The sequence below is a fragment of the Trichomycterus rosablanca genome, chromosome 2, assembly GCF_030014385.1.
Source record: "Trichomycterus rosablanca isolate fTriRos1 chromosome 2, fTriRos1.hap1, whole genome shotgun sequence".
NCBI classification, from domain to species: domain Eukaryota; kingdom Metazoa; phylum Chordata; class Actinopteri; order Siluriformes; family Trichomycteridae; genus Trichomycterus; species Trichomycterus rosablanca.
The window spans coordinates 4596933-4619616 of record NC_085989.1 but is presented as its reverse complement, the minus strand read 5'-3'; the positions used below and the strand labels follow the sequence as shown (position 1 = coordinate 4619616).

At 41.1% G+C, this 22684-nt stretch overlaps 1 protein-coding gene across 6 annotated transcripts in view; it reads left to right on the top strand.

Moving 5' to 3' along the window:
• col16a1 (collagen, type XVI, alpha 1) overlaps nucleotides 1-22684 on the top strand; it is a 111083-nt gene that overhangs the window by 53295 nt on the left and 35104 nt on the right. For 5 of the 6 annotated variants that reach the window (XM_063010294.1, XM_063010305.1, XM_063010286.1 and 2 more), the window contains 27 exons: nucleotides 1467-1523; nucleotides 1933-1968; nucleotides 2072-2107; nucleotides 2219-2257; nucleotides 3287-3349; nucleotides 4637-4681; nucleotides 5620-5715; nucleotides 6460-6495; nucleotides 6639-6683; nucleotides 6867-6902; nucleotides 7986-8108; nucleotides 10244-10279; nucleotides 11312-11347; nucleotides 11463-11567; nucleotides 11747-11782; nucleotides 12579-12614; nucleotides 12698-12751; nucleotides 13952-13987; nucleotides 14176-14265; nucleotides 15069-15095; nucleotides 15193-15300; nucleotides 17689-17811; nucleotides 18901-18936; nucleotides 19126-19179; nucleotides 19277-19345; nucleotides 20570-20623; nucleotides 22109-22135. In XM_063010294.1, coding sequence (XP_062866364.1) covers nucleotides 1467-1523; nucleotides 1933-1968; nucleotides 2072-2107; nucleotides 2219-2257; nucleotides 3287-3349; nucleotides 4637-4681; nucleotides 5620-5715; nucleotides 6460-6495; nucleotides 6639-6683; nucleotides 6867-6902; nucleotides 7986-8108; nucleotides 10244-10279; nucleotides 11312-11347; nucleotides 11463-11567; nucleotides 11747-11782; nucleotides 12579-12614; nucleotides 12698-12751; nucleotides 13952-13987; nucleotides 14176-14265; nucleotides 15069-15095; nucleotides 15193-15300; nucleotides 17689-17811; nucleotides 18901-18936; nucleotides 19126-19179; nucleotides 19277-19345; nucleotides 20570-20623; nucleotides 22109-22135 — 1539 coding nt within the window. The remainder of the gene's footprint in view (nucleotides 1-1466; nucleotides 1524-1932; nucleotides 1969-2071; nucleotides 2108-2218; nucleotides 2258-3286; nucleotides 3350-4636; nucleotides 4682-5619; nucleotides 5716-6459; nucleotides 6496-6638; nucleotides 6684-6866; nucleotides 6903-7985; nucleotides 8109-10243; nucleotides 10280-11311; nucleotides 11348-11462; nucleotides 11568-11746; nucleotides 11783-12578; nucleotides 12615-12697; nucleotides 12752-13951; nucleotides 13988-14175; nucleotides 14266-15068; nucleotides 15096-15192; nucleotides 15301-17688; nucleotides 17812-18900; nucleotides 18937-19125; nucleotides 19180-19276; nucleotides 19346-20569; nucleotides 20624-22108; nucleotides 22136-22684) is intronic. The other variant, XM_063010279.1, reaches the window with a different exon arrangement.

Sequence of the window (22684 nt, the reverse complement as noted above, 5' to 3'; positions counted from 1 at the left end):
CAGTGCCAGCAACACTCAAGCAGCCCAAGACCATGATGCTACCACCACCATGCTTGACTGTAGGCAAGATACAGTTTTCTTGGTACTTTTCACCAGGGCGCCGCCACACATGCTGGACACCATCTGAGCCAAACAAGTTTATCTTGGTCTCGTCAGACCACAGGGCATTCCAGTAATCCATGTTCTTGGACTGCTTGTTTTCAGCAAACTGTTTGCGGGCTTTCTTGTGCATCAGCTTCCTTCTGGGATGACGACCATGCAGACTGAGTTGATGCAGTGTGCGGCGTATGGTCTGAGCACTGATAGGCTGACCTCCCACGTCTTCAACCTCTGCAGCAATGCTGGCAGCACTCATGTGTCTATTTTTTAAAGCCAACCCCTGGATATGACGCCGAACACGTGGAATCAACCTCTTTGGTCGACCCTGGCGAAGCCTGTTCCGAGTGGAACCTGTCCTGGAAAACCGCTGTATGACATTGGCCACCATGCTGTAGCTCAGTTTCAGGGTGTTAGCAATCTTCTTATAGCCCAGGCCATCTTTGTGGAGAGCAACAATTCTATTTCTCACATCCTCAGAGAGTTCTTTGCCATGAGGTGCCATGTTGAATATCCAGTGGCCAGTATGAGAGAATTGTACCCAAAACACCAAATTTAACAGCCCTGCTCCCCATTTACACCTGGGACCTTGACACATGACACCAGGGAGGGACAACGACACATTTGGGCACAATTTGGACATGTTCACTGTGGGGTGTACTCACTTATGTTGCCAGCTATTTAGACATTAATGGCTGTGTGTTGAGTTATTTTCAGAAGACAGTAAATCTACACTGCTATACAAGCTGTACACTGACTACTCTAAGTTATATCCAAGTTTCATGTCTATAGTGTTGTCCCATGAAAAGATATAATGAAATATTTGCAGAAATGTGAGTGGTGTACTCACTTTTGTGATACACTGTATGTGTAATGTGTGTATAATGTAACTGAAGTGTGTAATGGTGTGTAGTTTGTGTGTGTGATGTGTGTGTGTATAATGTGTGATGTGTGTGTGTGATGTGTATCTATAATGTGTGCAATGTGTATAATATGTATAATGTGTGTGTATAGTGTCTGTGAGAGATGCTGTCCCTTTTAATTCATAAACGGGGACAGTTGGGCTACAGTCAGTAATTGTATACACACAAAGTTCATCTGTATGCTAGATGTATCTTAAAATAATGAAGATACATACCAGATCAGAGAGGCGTACCTAATAAAGTATGTCGCCAAATTTGCTACAAACTAATTCCTGATCAAACGTCATGCCAACTTCACGGATCGCTCCTCATCTCAGCTTTGTGGCACTGCATGATGCACTTCTGCTCGTGTGTGTGTGGGCTCGCTCTGACACACATCCTGCACTATATTACCGTTTGCATACTGTTTATGAACCGGGTCGTAACAGCTTCTCTGTTGTGTTGCAGCTTGTCCAGGACGGAAACGCGGGTCAGCCTGGCATCAAAGGAGAAAAAGGAGAGCGGGTAAGAAGCTTGTGATTTGCTTCCTGACACTGACAAACATTTGGCTCAGAACAAAAAAGCTTGGCTGTCGGCGTGGGCCCAGACCTGCCGAGATTGGACTGGAGAGTCGGGGAGTGAGTGCACGGGGAGTTTCGTTTGTCTTGGCATCGTGCGGCTCTGGCTCGTTAGAGAGCGGCTTTGTGCCAGAGCGTCATTTTAAATGGGCTCAGTTTTCCCATCTTTCATTATTCGTGGCGATGCCAACCGATACATTAATAGCACCAACAAAGGCCGTCGTCTTAATGAGAGGATCATGGGAGGATATTAAATGTTCTTTGTGCTCATGCTGGTATGAACCATTGGCCCACGTGAAGGTGTAATATATTTTTAGAATGGGCGCTTAATACTGTCCCCTTCATCCCGTCTGCAGGGTTTGGACTGCACCGGTGCTGGAGTTCCTGGTCGGGTAAGATCCTCACCTTTACTCCCAGCTGTCATACCAGTTTCAACAACTTGATGATTGGCAGCAGGTTCGGCGGGTTCAGTTTGTGTGTGTGTTTGTGTTTCAGTGCCCAGTGGGGGTGAATGGAGAGAAAGGAGAGCCGGTGAGTGGGTGCTTGTGAGGGTATCAGGATCAATAGATTGTTTCAGACGAAATGCTTTCGTCTGCCTTGGGCAACGTCAATTCAACTGTTTCATATTCTTAAATCTTTCAGGGAGGACCTGGAAATTGGGAGGCTGCTACAGGAATTAAGGTTAAATCTACACTACACTATTCTACACTTTATCTCTACATATCTCTTAAATTTCTGCTGCCACACCCACTCCTGGTCGAGGACGGCTAAGGCTGTTACACGCCCCCTCCGACATGTGCACACTTGCCAATTGCTTCTTTTTCACCTGCCAGACACAGGATCTTACAGCTGGTGGTATCTCTGCTATCTACAATCAGGGCGACCGGGTGATGAGGAACCCTGTTTCATCTGCTGTCCCTCCCTCTACAGACACTCACGTGTCTGTGTGGGTGCCCAGCCGGTTGATACCAGACCTGAGATGAGATTGAAATTCGAGAGTTTGAGATCTTAGCGCTGGTGGGCTAGCACAGGGTTTTTTGTGACCCACATAAGGGTAAAAAAAAAAAAGAGAAAAAAAAAAATTTCTAATAAACTTGTAGGCGAACGCCCCCTTGTAAACCACAGTGGGACCAGATTGTACAGAGAGAGTAAATTGCATTGTTTGTGTTGCCTGGGTCAAGTAAAATATCATGGACAAACCCTGGGCTAGCGTGTTTTACCACTGCACCACTCATCGTTTCAGCCACACTCATTTCTAAGCAGTGGGTCAGATTAATTACACAAAATAAAACATATGCTTTAACACTGTGCCAACATTTTGGGGTAGGCCTTTTCCTCCACTGGCCTGCGCAGAGCTCTGATCTCAACCTCTTTGAACATCTTTGGAAGGAATTGGAATGCTAACTGTAAATTAGGTCTTCTTGTCCTAAATTTACACTCCGCTTGTGGAAAAAAAACTCAATAGAGTGAAGGCTGTTATAGCTGCAAAGAGGAGTCCAAGTCTAGCAATGCCTGTGGATTTGGAACATCATGTTCAACAGCCTCAGGTGTCCACAAACTTTTGGCCATAGTGTACCAGTATACATTGGTCTATGCAAACTATATATGCTACTATGCTAACTATAAATATGGTCTATAGAGTTATTGGATTACTAGACTGGCTGGTTGTTGAACTAACTGGTTTAAGTCTCTCGTTTCTATCTGTTTTAGGGAGATAAAGGAGAGAAGGGTGAAATTGGAGCCTCAGGACCGACTGGAAATCCGGGCAAAGATGTATGTATGAACTTCAGACATCTAGTTCTCAAAACTTATCAGAGCTTACTATTGTTTTTGTTTTTTGAAGTACGATTTGTAACAGGCCGACCTTTTTATATAGACCACCAGGGGTGCAGGTTCTCTCAAGCTCAGTCAGACCGGATCCTCTGGTCTCTCCACTCCAGTGTGGTTTTGGCTGTATGCTTTGGGTCATTGTTATGTTAGTCATCAGACCAGAGAAGCTTTTCCAAGTGTTAAGCTGGTTGTGATGTGGTTTTTACTCAACAGTGGCTTCTGTCTTGCCGCTCTGTCATAAACGCCTGATTTTTGAAAATTCATACATACCTGCTACACAGCATATTAAAAAAATTATAACTATAATAAAACTCATTCCAATGCTGCCCCTGTTTTTTTTAGCAGAATCTCTTTAATCTAGAAGTTAAATCTTCTTAATGCCTCATAGATTACCTTAGACCAACAGAAGCCTGTAAATCAATTCTCCTCTATCGATTCTTTTAAATGGAGTCACATCATATTAACCAAGATTTAACCACCTTAATCTGTTTTTATTCTTCTTAGTGTACTGAGTACGCTAACAGATTTAGTGCTTCCTCCATGTTTATAATTCTACTCCTAAACTGTTTACCTACCGAAGCCAAGCTTAGACTGGTGAGCTTTCAGATTTAATTAATCATTTCAGATCGTTTGGGAGTGTTCCTGCACGGGATGGAGAGATTAGCAGAGACAAACACCAGTACAGACACCTGATTATGAGCTTGGGCGTTAATATAGAGTCATACACAAAAGGGCAGTTGTAGCATAGTGGTTGAAGTACTGGACTAGTAATCAGAAGGTTGATGGTTCAAGCCCCACTACTGCTTGAGCAAGGCCCTTAACCCTTAATTGCTTATACAGTATACTGTCACAGTCCTTTAAGTTGCTTTGGGTAAAGGCGTCTGCTAAATAAGAAATGAGATACACTTACAAAACACCTACACAAACCAACAGCCTCAGGTGTCCACATACTTTTGGCCATATAGTGTACACTGGTCTAAGCAAATTACTGTCATCCCGAGTCTTTCTAGACAATCTCTCCTGTCCATGTCTATTTAAGAGAGATAAGAAGGTGAAGTCTGACCTAAAATACTTGTTTTCAGTTCTGTAGATAGACTAAGCATCACTTAGCTTATATAAATTGATGATTGTTTTGAATACTGGATTCATAAGACATAGGTCGTTATTACTCTCTGTGTTTGTCTGCATGGTTCGATGTACAAAAAGACGTAACGGTTCACTCTGTTACAGGGTCGTGCTGGTACCATTTGCATTGTGGGTCCTAAAGGCCAGAAGGTAAACAGACTGTTCCTGTGATATGGATTTATACTGAATTATAAAGTTTATACACCGATTGGCCATAACATTAAAACCACCTCCTTGTTTCTACACTCACTGTCCACTTTATCAGCTCTACTTACCATACAAAAGCACCTTGTAGTTCTACAATTACTGACTGTAGTCCATCTGTTTCTCTACATACCTTTTTAACCTGCTTTTATTCTGTTCTTCAATGGTCAGGACCCCCACAGGACCATCACACAGCAGGTATTATTTAGGTGGTGGATCATTCTTAGAACTGCAGTGACACTGACATGGTGGTGGTGTTGTGTTAGTGTGTGTTGTTCTGGTATGAGTTTTAAAATACCGTGTCCACTCACTGTCCATTAGACACTCCTACCTAGTTGGTCCACCTTGTAGATGTAAAGTCAGAGACGATCGGTCATCTATTGCTGCTGTTTGAGTCGGTCATCTTCTAGACCTTCATCAGTGGTCACAGGACGCTGCTCACAGGGCGCTGTTGGCTGAATGTTTTTGGTTGGTGGAGTATTCTCAATCCAGCAGTGACAGTGAGGTGTTTAAAAAGTCCATCAGCGCTGCTGTGTCTTATCCACTCATACCAGCACAACACACACTAACACACCACCACCATGTCAGTGTCACTGCAATGTTGAAAATGATCCACCACCTAAATAATACCTGCTCTGTGGTGGTCCTGTGGGGGTCCTGACCATTGAAGAACAGCATGAAAGGGGGCTAACAAAGCATGCAGAGATACAGATGGACTACAGTCAGTAATTGTAGAACTACAAAGTGCTTCTATATGGTAAGTGAAGCTGATAAAATGGTCGGTGAGTGTAGAAACAAGGAGGTGGTTTTATTGTTATGGCTGATCAGTGTACGTCACAGTTTATTTTGTCTATCTTATGTTCCTTCTCTGACTGGTTTGATAGGGAGCCACGGGTACAGTTGGTCCAGAGGGGCTTGCAGGAGAACCAGGCCCACCAGGACCCCCTGGATTACCTGGTGTTGGCAAACCAGGGCTACCGGTAAGCAGTCATGCTGACAAATCTTTATTCATATTGTTCTTTACATTTTATTTAATATGTATTAAAATTGGGTGGCACGGTGTCTCGGTGGGTAGCACTGTCACCTCGCAGCAAGAAGGTCCTGGGTTTGATCTCCAGGCGGGGCGGTCTGGGTCCTTTCTGTGCAGAGTTTGCATGTTCTCCCTGTGTCTGTGTGGGTTTCCTGCGGGAGCTCCGGTTTCCTCCCACAGTCCAATGCAGGTTAATTGGAGACACTGAATTGCTTTATAGGAGAATGTGTGTATGTATGTGTGTATGTATGTCTGCCCTGTGATGGACTGGCGCCCCGTCCAGGGTGTTACTGTGTGTCTTGCGCCTATTGAAAAGCTGGGATAGGCTCCAGCACCCCCCTACGACCCTGATTGGATAAGCGCTTAAGAAAGTGAGTGAGTGAATTAAAATTGCTATTATATTTAAATTAATAATAACAAACATTTTTGTATGGAATTAGATTGTAGGTATCTTTATTCCTTTACTGGTTTGTTTACAATTCATTTCTGATTAGAATTGCGTTTCTTTATGATAATTGATAAATAAAAAAGATTAATGCTGATAAACACATGGATCCCGTTTCACATAAGTAATGATTTTACACCTCATTAGAGATAAATAAGATATTAAAGCTGATTTGTGTCTGCGGATCAGATTTTATATTTATTTAACGTCTCACTGATACATTTCCTCTTGTTTTTGCTGATTAATCAGGGGATCCCAGGCCTACCCGGATCAAACGGAGTCAAAGTGAGTGAAAAAGAAATGATAACTGATTATTATAGCAATGTTTTATTAAACTCAAGTACATAACAGAATCTCTTGACTACACTGTGAGATATTTCTAATAACTGTATGTGATCAAAGTAATATCTGTATCTCGCTGTGCACAGGGGGATGCTGGGATACCTGGCAAGGACGGGCTGACGGGTGATCCTGTAAGTTTAATAAGCTTTTCATAAGGAAGACTTTGTTTTGAGTTCTTCATTATTGTGAGGATGCAGAAGGATTAAACGAGCTCTGTGTTTATAAGATTCTAATGAAGGTTATAATCATCAGCACTTTTGTGTAGCGGCGCATTGGATTAAACAGCTCTGGTGTTTGGGATGTTTGTTTTGCAGGGTCCGAGGGGTTCATTCGGGTCTAAAGGGGAGAAGGTAAGTCAGTCCACATCCAAGTTCGGACCCTGTAAAACACAATACACTTTTCTGGCAATTTATTTCAGTTTATTACTACTTTTGTTATTAATTACATTATTATTATTATTATTTTATTCATTAGTTTGATGTTTGGTATTTATATTTAAATAGTTTCTATCATTACTGTTTTTATAAAACTTTATTTATTTATTTTTTAATGCATTTTCTCCCCATTTTCCTCCCGATTTAGCACGACCGGTGGCAACACCAAGTTTCGAACCGAGGAGTTCAGAATCTCGGTGCTGGTGTGCTAGTGGAATATCCCGCTGCACCACCTGGGCACATATAAAACTTTATTTTATTATAATTATTTAAAGAACTTAAGAACTAAAGAACTTTTGCCCAGCCCGGCGTCTACACAGATATGATTGGCTGCGTCTAAGGATGGGGTGGGGGTGGATAGCTGAATCTTGTGATGGATTGACCCCCTGTGCCGGATATTCCTGCCTTTGCGCTTAGTGTTTCACAGTGAAACCGAATGAAACACAACCTGCCCTGACCAGGATAGTGACCCAGTAGTGTGATAAAAATAAAAAATAAAATATAGCATACAATCTTTTTTGTCACTATCCACAGGTACAATAAAATTTTGTAAAAAAATATTTTATATTAATAATGAAATAAAAATATATATTATTTTTTATTAAAAAATACTTATTGTTTTATGTGTTAGTTTAAATTACATTTTACAATTAAAAATATTCAGTTTTTTCTTTGCTGATTTTCTTTGTATTATTTATTTATTTATTTATTGTTTGATTTTCTTTGTATTATTTATTTATTTATTTATTGTTTGATTTTTTTTGTATTATTTATTTATTCATTTATTGTTTGATTTTCTTTGTATTATTTATTTATTGTTCTTTTTCCTTCCTTCCTAACTTCCTTCCTTCCTTCCTTCCTTTCTCTCTCTTCCCTGTTCTTCCCTTCCTGTTCTTTTTAGTTTATAGCTCATCATTATGTGATAGTGATAATAATGTAAAACTCTACTCTTTTTACTCTTTTTACTTGTATATTTTCTAAACATAATGTATTTTTAAGGGGGAGCCCTGTGAAGTGTGTCCAACTCTGCCAGAAGGTTCTGATGGTAATGTGATTGTACAAGGGAAAGCTGGACCTAAGGGAGAACCTGGAGAACCAGGCAAAGGAGAACAGGGTTTACCTGTAAGCCCCAATCACACACACACACACACACACACACACACACACACACACACACACACATACACACTATCACCAACATAATGTGGATCTCCACTTTCCTAGTAAGGCTGAAGTTTGTCTGTGGGAATTTGTATCCATTTAGTCAGATCCAGATGTTAGCTGAGAAGGCTTGGCTCACAGTCAACATTCAAATTCATCCTAGAGAATTTTATTATTATTAAATCAGATTATTTGGACTGTGTTGCATTTTTGAGTTCAATTAAGAATGACTGTCTGTATATTAAAAAACAATAAAGTCATTCAGATTAAACATGAAATATCTTTTTTATTATTGTTTAATAAGGGTCGTTTGGAATAGGGGTAACATAAGTACATCTAGTCTACCTATTCTAGTCTACCTAACCATCACTAGTAGCAGATCAAGGCGACTAGACTTGATTTCACTTTGTTTTTAACTGGGTTGTTTGGGTGGCACGGTGGCTAAGTGGGTAGCACTGTTGCCTCACAGCAAGAAGGTCCTGGGTTCGATCCCCAGGTGGAGCGGTCTGGGTCCTTTCTGTGTGGAGTTTGCATGTTCTCCCTGTGTCTGTATGACTTTCTTCCAGAAGCTCCAGTTTCCTCCTACAGTCCAAAGACGTGCAAGTGAGGTGAAATGGAGATACAGAATTGTACAAGACTGTGTTTGATATAACCTTGAACTGATGACTCTTGTGTAACCAGTAACTACCTTAAAATCCTAATAAACTCAATTTGTCTTCTCAATTTGAGATACTAGTCGCCTCTTCCGACATGTGTACAGCCCTCCTCTTCTCGCTCATGCATTCTGCACAGACGTCTCTTCCGCCAATCAGAGTCCGTACACAGCGTATGAAGCCCCACCCTGCAGATACGGTGGCCAATTAGTATCTGCTGCAGGCACTGTCAATTATGCCCGCCAGATGACGCCCAGCCGACCGGTGGCAACATCGAGTTTCGAACCGAGGAGTTCAGAATCTCGGTGCTGGTGTGCTAGTGGAATATCCTGCTGCGCCACCTGGGTGCCCATAAAACTGTATTTTATTATAATTATTTAAAGAACTTAAGAACTAAAGAACTTTTGCCCAGCCGGGCGTCTACACAGATATGATTGGCTGCGTCTAAGGATGGGGTGAGTTAGCTGAATCTTGTGATGGATTGATGCCCTGTGCCGGGTATTCCTTCCTTTGCGCTGGGTTGTTTACCCATTTACACCAATGACATTCTCTAAAACTTACAAGCCCTTGCTATTACTTTTTTCTGATATTTTAGGGTTTTTTAACAGCACATTATAGTTTTACACACTATGAATTGTGGAATTCTTTCATGCAAAGCATAAATCAGTATAAGGTGAACGTTATAGCTTTAGCCCAGCGCTTAGCTTTTATGTTAGCACTGATAAGTCAATATATTATCTTACTTCTTCATTCTCCTCGATCATCACGTTGTTTTTAGGCTGAGGTTACCTTATGGAAGGCAGTCCTCACCTCCTTGATGCTGCATTTTTTTGTCAGTTTGTTTTCTGACCTGCGAAAACGAGGCTTCAGGCTCGCTTGGTTTATATTGAATGAGTAATGACGTCTTTATCCCGCTCGCCGCCGACCAAGCCGTGCAATCATATTCTGTCTGCTGTAATTATAGCTGCCGGGGATGGGTTTATAGCTCATCTGTTGAAGTCTGGTGATTTTTCTCGGAGCGAGAACCCCTTCCCGTCGTTGACGGCGGCAGGTTTTCGTCCCTTTTATCACATTTGAGAGGGCGTCGATGAAACCTCAGTGGCATAATGTGTGCTTACTGCCCTTCCATCTTTTCCAGCCATTTAGTCCTACTGTCTTTGTGGAAGGGGATAATATTTCGGCAAATAGGAAGCTATTCAGCGCACCGTTAGACAGTAGTGTGCATTTCTCTGTAACGTTTTTGCCACAGCGTCGATTCTTCATGGCCAGGTATGAGCCTGAGGTTAGGAAGAGAGAGAGATAGAGCATGTAAAGGTGAAAGATGAAGAGATGGATGGAAATGTGCAGTATGTAAATCAATGCAGTATCACTGAGCGAGGTGGGCAGGAGGAACATGGGTAAACAGAATCATCTTTCTTGAATATTTTTCTCCTGTTCGTCTAGGGCACATTAGGAAAAGATGGAAAACGAGGAGAAAAGGTGTGTAGTTTTTTTTGTTTTCACTTCTTTTCCTCCTAATCTGGTCGAACTCTCCCATTTGTAAATTCCTCCGCCTCTGCAGTCCCCCACCCTGACTGAGGAGAGTCGCAGACTATCATGCACCCACTCATAGATAGTCTATATAAAGTCTAACAATGAGAAACCCTTTTGACTACACCCCTTACCCAGGCACAAACAGTCGGGTCTGAGCAGGTTCCCAGCTGGTAGATAGCACAACTGAGATTTGAATGAGATATTAGAGGTGATGGGACAGTGCATAAGACCACTACGCCACCCAACCACCTGCCAGCAATGGTTTCAAAACTTGTCAATGTTAAAGCTTTACTGCATTGTTTGTTTAAAAATGGGAGTTGGCTGTATCTCAAACCTTTTACCTTATACTACTAAACAACTGTTTGCATTATCTAAACAGTATACACCAATCAGCCATAACATTAAAACCACCTCCTTGTTTCTACACACATTGTCCATTTTATCAGCTCCACTTACCATATAGAAGCAATTTGTAGTTTTAAAATTACTGACTGTAGTCCATCTGTATCTCTGCATGCTTTGTTAGCCCCCTTTCATGCTGTTCTTTAATGGCCGGGACTCTCCCAGAACCACCACAGAGTAGGTATTATTTAGGTGGTGGATCATTCTCAGCACTGCAGTGACACTGACATGGTGGTGGTGTGTTAGTGTGTGTTGTGCTGGCATGAGTGGATCAGACACAGCAGCGCTGCTGGAGTTTTTAAACACCTCACTGTCACTGCTGGACTAAGAATAGTCCACCGACCAAAAATATCCAGCCAACAGTGCCCCATGGGCAGCGTTCTGTGACCACTGATGAAGGTCTAGAAGATGACCGACTCAAACAGCAGCAAGAGATGAGCAGAAACAAGGAGGTGGTTTTAATGTTATGGCCGATCGGTGCGTATTGTGTAATTGTGTAATGTGTTGTGTATCAGTGTGTCTCTATGACTAGTCCTAGGTGTTTTCAGAGCTCTCACAGTTTGTTGTGTTTCACAGGGAGTGCCAGGGTCACTCGGAGCCAAAGGGGAAAAGGTGAGTTGGGATTTTTGTGGAATTTCAAAGGGAAGATGAAGCACCTTTCAGCTACTCATACAGAAATACTCAGACTGCGTTCACAAACCCATCTGTCTTGTTTTGTTCTTGTCAGGGTGAGTCGTGTACTGCGTGCCCTATTCCCGGTGATACCCCCGCAGGTCTTTTGAACATGAAGGGGGAGAAAGGAGAGGCAGGGATTGGCCTGAAAGGTGAACAGGTGAGTTATGTCATTCCTCAAGTTTACAATCAAATCTGTTGCTTTAATAAGCTGGCCACATTAGAGTACTTGTGTTCCTATGAAGCTGTTCCTATTAAATGCAACATAATGCAGTGAAATATATTTTCATTTATCCTGTTTCTCTGTCATTAGCTTCATTATTTTTCTGTTTATTTCAGGGAGAACCAGGTCTCAGTGGACTCAGAGGAGAGAAGGTTGGTCTTTAGCTCAGCAGAATCTTGAGTGTGTCGTAATGGTCCGGAAAACCAAATGTTAACACACACACACACATATCCTGAAGAAAACAGGATTTGTCGGACCAGTAAATAGTCTTTTGTTCCATTGTGGGTGTTTTTGACATGAACAGGAGTCAGCATGGACTCTGATTGACCCGTGACTACACAGCTCCATATACAGAAGGGTTTAATGCCCTTTACATTAATTTGTGGCACAGTATATTTTTCATTTGGCTGATTTCATAGTATTCATGTCCTCATATCCCCAAAACAGCTATTTAATATAAATTATTTTTACTTTACCACTTTTGCATGGTCTCATGTGTTACAACAAATTTGATCTAAATCATATAAATGCGTTGTGAAAAGAAGCTCACAAACTAGGGTTTACAATTCAAATATGCCCACAGTCCTACTGAATATACATGTATATAATATAGAATATAGAATTACTTGTTCTAGAGCTGTTAACCAAATGGTAAGACTGTGCTATAGCACAACCATCAGGTAAATGTAAAATGTTTCACTGTCTCCGGTAGTGATTGCTGGATGCTGCACATATATCCCAGATTTGGTGTTTAAGCACACATCAGACGAGAAACGACCACTATTAAACATATGGTGTAAAATATGATGGAGGTAGCATCATAGTGTCGTTGACTATAAATTCATTTATGTTGTTTTAACGGATTGTTTAATAAACAATTGTGTCTGAAAATATATATAAATATATATTAATACATACAGTATATCATTTTTATTTATTTATTTTTAGGGCAATGCAGGCAGCAAAGGCACTGAAGGGAAAGTTGTAAGTTTGTTGTACTTTGTTTTAATAAAACAGCTGGAACATGAGAGATTTTTGACACACTTTGGTGGTATTTTTCTTTTCAGGGTAAACCTGGTCCAAGAGGTTTAGGTGGAAAGGACGGACAGAGAGGAACAAAGGTGATAAAAGTGCTGAAGGATTAAGGAACTCAGATTTTACAACTCGAAGACCCTCAAAGACTTTTTACTGCCCCTCTGAGAGGCTCTTATCAGTGAAGAGGCAACAGAAAATAAAAGCAGTTCATTTTAAACTAAAAGAGGCAACAAAAACAGACAGTCGACTTGAAAGAATAAATGAATACAACAAAAATAAAGTAAAACATTGACCTTATTTTAAACACTGACAGCATTCTACCATAAAACTAAGCTAGCAAAATAAAGATTTTACTTTTAATAAACAATGTTAAATTGAAAAGCATTCAATTTTACATAAGAATTTTAAATAAACAAACTTTGAATAAAAGGAAAAACTTCATAGATAAGAGGGCAACAAGTGAAAAAGTAAAAATATTTAAAGTTGCTTTCAATGAAAAACACTAAAAATGAGATCAACAAATAAAAAAATAAATACAATGAGTCAAATTTTTTTCAATTTTACTTCACATTTATTGGCAGCAAAACAAACAATTTAACAAAATTATTGATGTTATTTTAAGTATTTAAAGTAAAAAAAAAGTCAAACAGGCAATCGAAGCTTAAAGGCACATATAAACATAAAAAGTTCAAATTAAAAATAATAAAAGGCAGCAAACGGGTTAAAAAATTTAATTAAAAAGTAACAAAACATATTACATCACATCGCTATGTCATCTTTCCTTTGTGATGGTTGGTGTCACAGATGGGTCAGCTCTCTCTAACACACTCTGTCTCGTATCGCTTGAAACAGACGCCCCTAGAAATGCGATCCACACCATAATGATTTCGATTAACTTAAAATAAAAACGATTTTTTAAATTGAATGAGGCAACACATTTTAAAAAGTGGTTAAAAATTAAAGGCCACAGTTACCAGTGGTAGCTCAGCAGTTGTGTTACTGGACTAATGATCAGAAGGTTGTTGTTTCAAGCCTCACCACTGCCAGTTACCATATTTGGCACCCGAACCCTCAACTGCTCACAATACAAACAGGCAACAGTCAGTAGAAATGAGTCAGTAGAAATAAGCAGCAATAAAGTGTAAGGGTTTAGTTGATATTTTAAATTCCTTAACAAAAATCTGTAATCATTATATTAATTTATTATATTAATTTATTATATTAATTCATATAACATAAGATCAGCACTGTAATGTTCTTGTTGTATTTGATTGTGTTTTATGAAGGGTGATGTTGGTGACCCTGGACCCCGAGGTGAAAAGGTGAGCTCTTCACTGAGAGAGGGTTACGTGTGTGTTGTGTGTAATGAATCAGGTTGCCAGATCCTGTATATTTAAGCAAGGTCATTGTCATGATCAAAGTTTTACAGATCAGAATGTCCATGTGAACGTAGACTTGTCCATGTGAACGTACCCATGTGCTCATATTATACCTGTATTGTGAATTTTAGGGAGAGTCATGTGGTGTTTGCCAGGACGGCCTATCAGAGAGTACGGGATCAACTACAATTAAGGTGCGCGAGCCAGTGGCGGGCAAACAGGTGACTTTACTTTTCTGTTTTTAATAGTTTGTTTGTAGATAAACAGGACACAAAGTTTGGCTAAGCAAAATGTATTCAGCTCACTCTGTATAGTTCAAAGTACACTATATGGACAAAAGTATTGGGACACCTTTTTTAACGTGTGAATTTGTGTTTCAGCCACAACAGTTGCTAAAAAATTTAATAAGTCAATTATATAAATGCTTATATGCTTTCAGCCTTGCAGCTACAGTTTAGGAAAGGCCCACTTCTGTCCCAGCATGACTGTGTCTTTGTGCACAAAGCAAAATCTATGAAGAAATTAGGAAAAGAAAAGCATCCCTCAGCACCACTTAATGCTTTGGAACTGGAACATCAATCAGTGCTCAGCCATTGGCTGAATGGGCACAAATTCCCACAGACGTACTTTAAAGTCTTGTGAGAAGCCTGATTCAAGATTGGCTGTTGTTGTTATATCTGAAAATATCACATATTATAAATATTAATAGCATTTGTATTTAAAATTCGATGTTGAAGAAGCTCATGGTCAGGTGTCCAAATACTTTTGGCTATATAGTGTATGTTTATAAGGTGGTTTCACATTCTGTTTTAATACTATGGGCAGTCATGTTTTAAATTCTAGTCAAAAGCCTCATCAGAAGCGTAGACACTGTTATTAAAGAAAATCCAGATGTGATGCTTAAGTGTCCATATAATTTTGGAATTTTGTAGTGTATCCAGTTTCACAATGAAGCCTGATTTAATGTAAAGATCAATGCTTGACTTACACATAAATCAATAAATATTGATTGATGTCTCAACAGGGTCCTCAAGGCCCTTCAGGAGAGAAGGTGAGTGACCTATACCAGATTAAATGTTGGCATTTTATTATGGATTTATTATTATGTAATCAGTGAATTTAGAAACTGACCATATTCATGTCCACAGGGTGACCAGGGCTTACAGGGAATTCCAGGAGCGCCTGGATTATCGGCAGAGCCGGGACAGCCTGGTGAACACGGAAAAGACGGTCGTAATGGACTTAAAGGAGAAAAGGTACGAGCTCAGGCTTTAATGAAGTTAATACCAGTGGTCAGTTTATTAGGTGGTCCAGCCAATAAGATTCTGTTTAATGGTGCAGGTCAGGTTAAAAGTTAATGTACATGTATTGAGTTATGCTTCACCTCTACCGATACAACCCTTCACTGCTGACTAAGGAGCTTCGCAACTGACACATGCCCCCTCCAACACGTGTGCAGTACCGGCTGCATCTTTTCACCTGCACGAGGCGAGTTCATATGCGGATCAGCCTTGTGCACTGAGAGCCACACCTTGATCAGCATTATTCCAGAGCTGAGATTCACTATGATGTATTCGAAATCCCAGCTCTGGTGTGCTAACGTATTTTACCGCAGACCATACTTTTAATCTAGTATATATTTTATTGATTGTATGTTCTGTAGTGAGTTGGAGGTTAATAAATATTTTTTGCAATGCAGCGTGGGTATTATGGTTTGGTGTGGATGATAAGATCACAACATTTACATTTACATTTTCGGCCTTTAGCAGACGCTCTTATCCAGAGCGACTTACAGAAGTGCTTCCATAGCAAACATTTCATTACTCTAGTTTAAGTAAACAACAGTCCAAGAACACAAATCTGCTAAAACCCTGATAGAACTAAAGTTTTTTTTTTTTAAAGAAATGAAAAGTAAGTAAGTACAAGTCAGCTTAAGTGCTTAGTAAAAAGGTGGGTTTTTAATTGTTTTTTGAAGACAGCGAGAGACTCAGATGTTCGGACAAACAGAGGAAGTTCGTTCCACCACTTGGGTGCCAGTACAGATATGAACCTTGATGCTTGTCTTCCTTTAGTCCTGGGGGGAGGATCAAGTCGAGCGAGATTAGTGGCTCGGAGGTTGCGTGGTACAGAGCGGGGTTTGATTAGACCACGAAAGTAGCTTGGGGCTGGTCCATTTTTGGCTTTGTAGGCGAGCATCAGTGTTTTAAACTAAATGCGTGCAGCTACAGGAAGCCAGTGAAGAGAACGCAGCAGTGGGGTGATGTGGCAGTGTTTAGGTTGGTTAAAAACCAGACGAGCAGCTGCATTTTGGATGAGTTGCAGGGGTTTAATAGTGGACATGGGAGCTCCTGCCAGGAGGGAGTTGCAGTAGTCCAGCCGTGAGATTACAAGTGATTGGACCAGAATCTGAGTAGCTTCCATGGAGAGAATTGTCGAATCTTTCTGATGTTGTAGAGGAGGAACCGGCACGATCTTGTCATGTTGGCTACACACGGAGAGAAGGTCAGCTGGTTATGCAGGACGACATGGTAGGCATGTATCTGTCCCAACTAATGGGAAGTGTGTTGCAAGGATCAAATTTAAATGTGTTTTTATTTACTATACACAATGAAGTTGATCGGTAAAAACAATACCAGATTTTAAAATGTAAATCTTTTCTTTCTACTTTTGTTAGTTAAATAAAAATTGAGAAAACTCCAAAGATAAATCACAGATTCTTCTTATAATTGCGTTTAACTTCTCTGGAAATGGAGTTTGTAAATTAACACCTCAGTCAACTGTAAACAGCATGCAAAATTCATGATGCACGCTGTTTATTTACACAGCCGAGCTGTAAAAGACTAAACGTGACACGGAATATAAAACACTCATAAAATATAAAACGGTACACAGTGCTGAACAGAACAGAACTGAGCTCACACTGATCACACACCCAGATACCTGACCAGAAAATTCTCTAAAGATTCACTTAGGACTACAAACAAGAGGCATGAAGAAAAGGCAAAAATCTATATTGCCAAAAGTATTTGGACACCTGACCATGAGCTTGTTGGACATCTATTTTTTTGTCCTTTTTTCCCCCCAATTTTCTCCCCTAATTTAGTTGTATCCAATTACCCTGATTGCGTTACGCTTCACCTCTACCGGTACTACCCTCCACTTCTGACTGAGGAGCTTTGCAACTGACACACGCCCCCTCCGACATGTGTGCAGTACTGACCGCATCTTTTCACCTGCACAAGGTGAGTTCTTATGCGGATCAGCCTTGTGCACGGAGAGCCACACCCTGATCAGCATTATTTCTCAACTCTGTGCAGGCACCATCAATCAGCCAACAGAGGTTTCAATTGCACCAGTTATGACGAACCCTGGTCCGGCTCATCCCACCCTGAACGACAGCCAATTGTTGTTCATGTGGCCGCCCAGCTCAGCTGGATGGCAGAGCTGAGATTTGGGTTGGACATTAAAATAAAGCTTCTCACAAGACTTTGAAGTATGTCTGTGGGAATTTGTGTTCATTCAGTTAAAAGAGCATTTGTACAGCTGGGCACTGATATGGGTCAAAAAAGCCTTAGTTGATGTTCCAGTTCATTCCAGATCTGCTGTACCCACAGATCTTCTGACCTTTTCGCCTCTTTTGTCAGGGAGATGCCTGTGTCAGCTGCACACAGATTTCGACAGAGCCAGGGAATACTGTGAGCATACCTGGACCTAAGGGACAAAAAGGAGAGCCAGGTCCAGTTGGTGAGGGCAAGCCGGGGAAACAGGTGAGTTTTTATTGACTAAACATCAGGACATGCATGAATTTGGCATCATTTACAGACTTCAACCTGTTATTTATCCAAATAATTATCCTTGTCTGGGTTGTGGTGGGTCCGGCTTCCCCGGAATCACTGAGTGCAATGCAGTAACACACCCCGAACAGGATAGTAATCCATTACAGGGCTTTGACCCTTCATCCCCCTCAAATATAGCCAATCATGTCTGTATATGGACATTCGACTGGCCCATAGCATCGCTGGAGATTCGAACCCTGGATCCAAGAGGATATGGGCTAGCGCAATTTGCCACAGCGCCAGCCGAGCACCACTTGTCTACATCTTCTATGGATTTGAGTTCTTTCATAAGCCTTCATAATCCACTAGTGCTGGGATCCAGGGTTCGAATCCCCAGTGGTGCTGTCACCCAGTTGGGCGTCTACATACAGACAGATTCTCACTATGCAGGTTCTTACTAAGAGCCGCAAAATTTACAGAGGATCTTTAGACTCAGTAGGCAATACCCAGTCTGTCCTTCCCTCCTTCACTGATGACCATTTGTGTCTGTTGAGGGCCAGGCCAGAAACCCCAGCGAAACCCAAACTAAAGACTTGGATTAGATCGCTCTGAACCGAGTGCTCTTTATAAGTACTATTTTAATTTGGAATTAAAAAGCACCAATGAAATTGCATCCCTAATTTTTTGGAACAAAATTTAAAGGCAAATCCATCAGCTACCATTCCTATTTTTGGACATGGAATCAATATTTCACGATTTGGAAGCCACTTCTATATATTTTCACTTCCATGAGCGACATTCAAATGGTTAGTCTGATTAGACGAATCCACACGAGGTGCTATAAAAAGCAAATCTCATTTCTGACTCTTATTAAACGTGAAATGCTTTTCCAAACCTGCGCGGTTTACAGAATTTAACATCAGACACTGAACCTGTGTCTGAGATTCTGCATTAAACATGAACTGTGCAGGTACACCTACATCACACTCATCCGGATACGCTGCAATTACATAAACACACGTCTTTTTATTCTGAGCCTCCCTCTCATTACTAATCCACTCCTTCACTCTTTCTATTTAGGGTCAACAAGGGCAGAGAGGTATTCCTGGACCGCCTGTAAGTGTGTTAAACACATCCTAACATGTTCTCTAACATGAGTTTTTCATCTCCATAACCTGAATTTACTCTGTTGTGACAGACTTTTTGCCTAATTAAAGCTGCTTTTGCTACACTGTGCTTCAAGAGCTTTTGCATTTTTATTCTATTTATTTATGTTGAGTGTAATGAATCTCGACTTTGCCGCAGGGTCCTGTTGGACCGCAGGGACCCCCCGGGCTTATGGGACCAGCAGGACAAAGTGTACGTGACTGCTGCAAAGTAGTTATTTATTTTTGGTTCATTCATGCCCTTAGGATACATTCTATAATAATCCTGCTTTATTTTGTGACCTCCGCAGGGCCCTAAAGGAGAGATCGGGCTAACAGGACCTCAGGGGCCAATAGGGATTAGTGTAACTGGACCACCGGTAAGAACTTAGCAAGCTTAGAATAAAGAGAGATAAGGGGTCTGTCTGAAAATCTAGTGATCTTTCATAGGGGTAATAGATGCATTTTACATCATCCTACGCTCATGAGAAGAAAGGCATGTCTAAATTCTTAAATACTTTAAAATGCTGCCTACTAAGGTACCTTTATTCGAAGCGATAATCTGACTGAATAATGAAGAAGCATTCATTGCTTGCTCAGCACTGAAGGCAATCCCAGCATTCAGTGCGGCACAACTTTTGCCAAACATGACAAACATGGTTGACAAATGTGGAGCAACTAACAGAGTTCTTTTCAAACGGAAATAAATTCTCATTGATTTTTAATTTGTGTAAAGATGTAATTATACAAGTGTCGTTTATTTGCAAATTCAGTCTTGTCAGGGACACTTTAACCGTTTTCGGTATACAGAGGAAGATGTTAGCTGGCATGGTAGCAGGTTGTGCCACCTCAGCCCATTGGTTCGAATGGCCTGAGGCTAAATGTGTTAGCTTAGTAAACAAAACTGCGTCTAAATAATCTGCCTTATGAGTTTAATGTCTTATTAGAATCCCCTCTACTTAGTCAGCTGCCCAGGTAAGCAGTAGGCAGCAAGAAAAGCAGACATGACCAAAACCATGTAGACACATGAGCACAAACTTGTTGGACACCCAAAATCCAAAAAATAGATTCCCATAAATTGGTGTTAAAGATCTTGGATTTAAAACCTGCACTCCATTACCTGAGGTGATTATTTTAGCTCAAGTTCTAAGCTGTATATGTGGCGTAAATGAGGGAAGACACACCAGTCAGGTAACACCGCCCCTATGGATGAAATACAAACAAAGAAACACCCTTGACCAGGACTGTGGCACTGCAGAGACTGGACAGGCACAACTGGCTGTGTCTGACTCCAACTGTCGTGTATAAATCCGCCTCTGTTTGGTATAAAGATGCCGCCGGCATCATACATGTCTGAGATGCTTGCTAGTCTGAGGCTCTCCTCAGCCATTGTGGGTGTCGTGCAAACAAGCAGAGGTCGCCAGAGTGCACAGGAGTTGAGTATGTCTAGGCTGGGTCAATGCAAACATAAAATGGAAAGAAAAAAGGCCACACCCTTGATTTAATGCATGATGCAGTATTGTGAGAAATGCCTAAACTGTAATAGCTAGCTGATAATTGTTATAGAAATTATGTAAACATGACTGATAGTATCCATGTTTTAGGGTAGAGATGGTTATCCTGGTCCTCATGGAGCACCGGGGATGGATGGGATACCGGTGAGTAAAACTATTCTGCTCTTACTGCTATTGTTCTTTATATTTTTTTTTCATTCTGCTACTCTTCATTTCCGACTTTATTTCATTTTCACTGACATTTTTCTTCAGACTTTTGTTCCAGTCCGTACCTATTGACACCAGGATAGTCTCGGTAACCCTAACCCACTGCAGCCCTCATGTGGGTAAAAACTTTCACTGAATTATAATGGACGCCTTTATGTACTAAAACCCCAAACACCCAGAAAAGTTGTAGTTTACTGTAAGCATCCCGTTTTCTGACCGTAAACATTACATGAAGCCTCTGAGGAGGTAAGAACAAAGATCAGAAAATGCCAGTTGTAGAAATGAATAGAGTGTAATTACAAACAATTACAGTAGCCAGAAAGTAGTGTGGAGAGCCAAAATGATCATTTGTTTGTTTGTTTATTAGGATTTTAACAACATGTTTTACACTTTGGTTACATTCATGACAGGACAGGTAGTTACTGATTACACAAGATTCATCAGTTCAATGTCAAACACAATCATGGACAATTTTGTATCTCCAATTCACCTCCCTTGCACGTCTTTGTACTGTGGGAGGAAACCGGAGCACCCGGAGGAGCTCCCACACAGACACAGGGAGAACATGCAAACTCCACACAGAAAGGACCTCGGACCGCCCCACCTGGGGATTATACCCAGGACCTTCTTGCTGTGAGGCGACAGTGCTACCCACCGAACCACTGTGCCGCCTATATTTATATGTATAATAAATCTTTATTTAGTTACATGCCTTTGTGTTTATGTTAACACTACCTTATGTAGTAAACACTTCATGCACAGTTTATTGAAATGCTTTATACAGAGATGTCAAAATAGAAGGCATAAATAATAATTTAATTTATTTTTAACCCAGTGTCTTAAAGGCTTGCTATAAACAGTAACTTCTTGGCTACTGGTTAATTAAAATGCAGTACAATTTGGAATGACTTGACCAGATAAGAGGACACAATGACAAAAATATCAGATACCCAAACCCAAAAGAGCGGAACGTTTAAATCTGACACCTTCTAAAAGCTGATGAATTTTAACCAGCTCTTGAATTTTTCGACACCGCTGTAACTCCACACTGAATCACAATATGCAGCATGCTCCTGGCATCGGATGTGATCTTGTCAGCTGCAGAGACCCAGGAAGCGAGAATTTATTGTCTCGGCAAAGCGCTTTTCATTAAAGAAACAAAGGCGACGCCGTTCGCTTTCATGGCGCCCGATGTTAATTACCAGGAATGGAAGGAGATGCAGGGAGGATTGTGTCAAACGATGCCTGGATCCATAACAACATCACGCTGTCTGCTTTCATCTCATCAGCTGTCCCCTTTCCTCCCTGATCTGCACCCAACTCACTCGCCCACCAGCCTTCAACCCAATAACAGACCCTAACCGAGTGCTGTGTGTGTGTTTGTGTGTGTGTGTGTGTGTGTGTGTGTGTTCTGTCTTTCAGGGAGCCGCTGGACCTAGGGGTGACAAGGTAAGACTTCGGCTCACTGGGCTGAGGAGGGGATTTAGAGGACCTCCAAAACAAAAGTAGCTCATGTGTGTTTTTCTGCAGTGTGTTTTTTGTGCTGTTTGTGGGTTGGAGGGTGCAGATGAGATGGAGGACGTATCTTGAGGGGATTGTATGGGTGGGCTGTGATGTCTCTTCCCAATGGACATGCACAGAGTGACAGAGAATGACAAAAGAGTTTGACTGTGCATAAAAAGTTAAAAGGGCACTTAAGGGCAGGAACGATGCTTTTAATTAGTTGTCAGTCATAATCTGACTGAGAGGTCTGGTGCTAAAAGGCTTCATGCTTTGAGGTACATCTCAGTCGATCTCAGATGGTGCCTGGTGTCTAACTAGTGTCTGAAATGGTCATGAAAGACTTGAATTGCCCCGTGTTAAGAAGTGTATTAAAATGTGTTAAAGTACAAATCTCAAGCCCTGATTGAACTCTCGACTAAATCCAGGGTTATTCTCCATCAGAAGTGCTTTGGATTTATACCCAGAAAGTACACCTGAAAGCTGATGTTTTGTGTT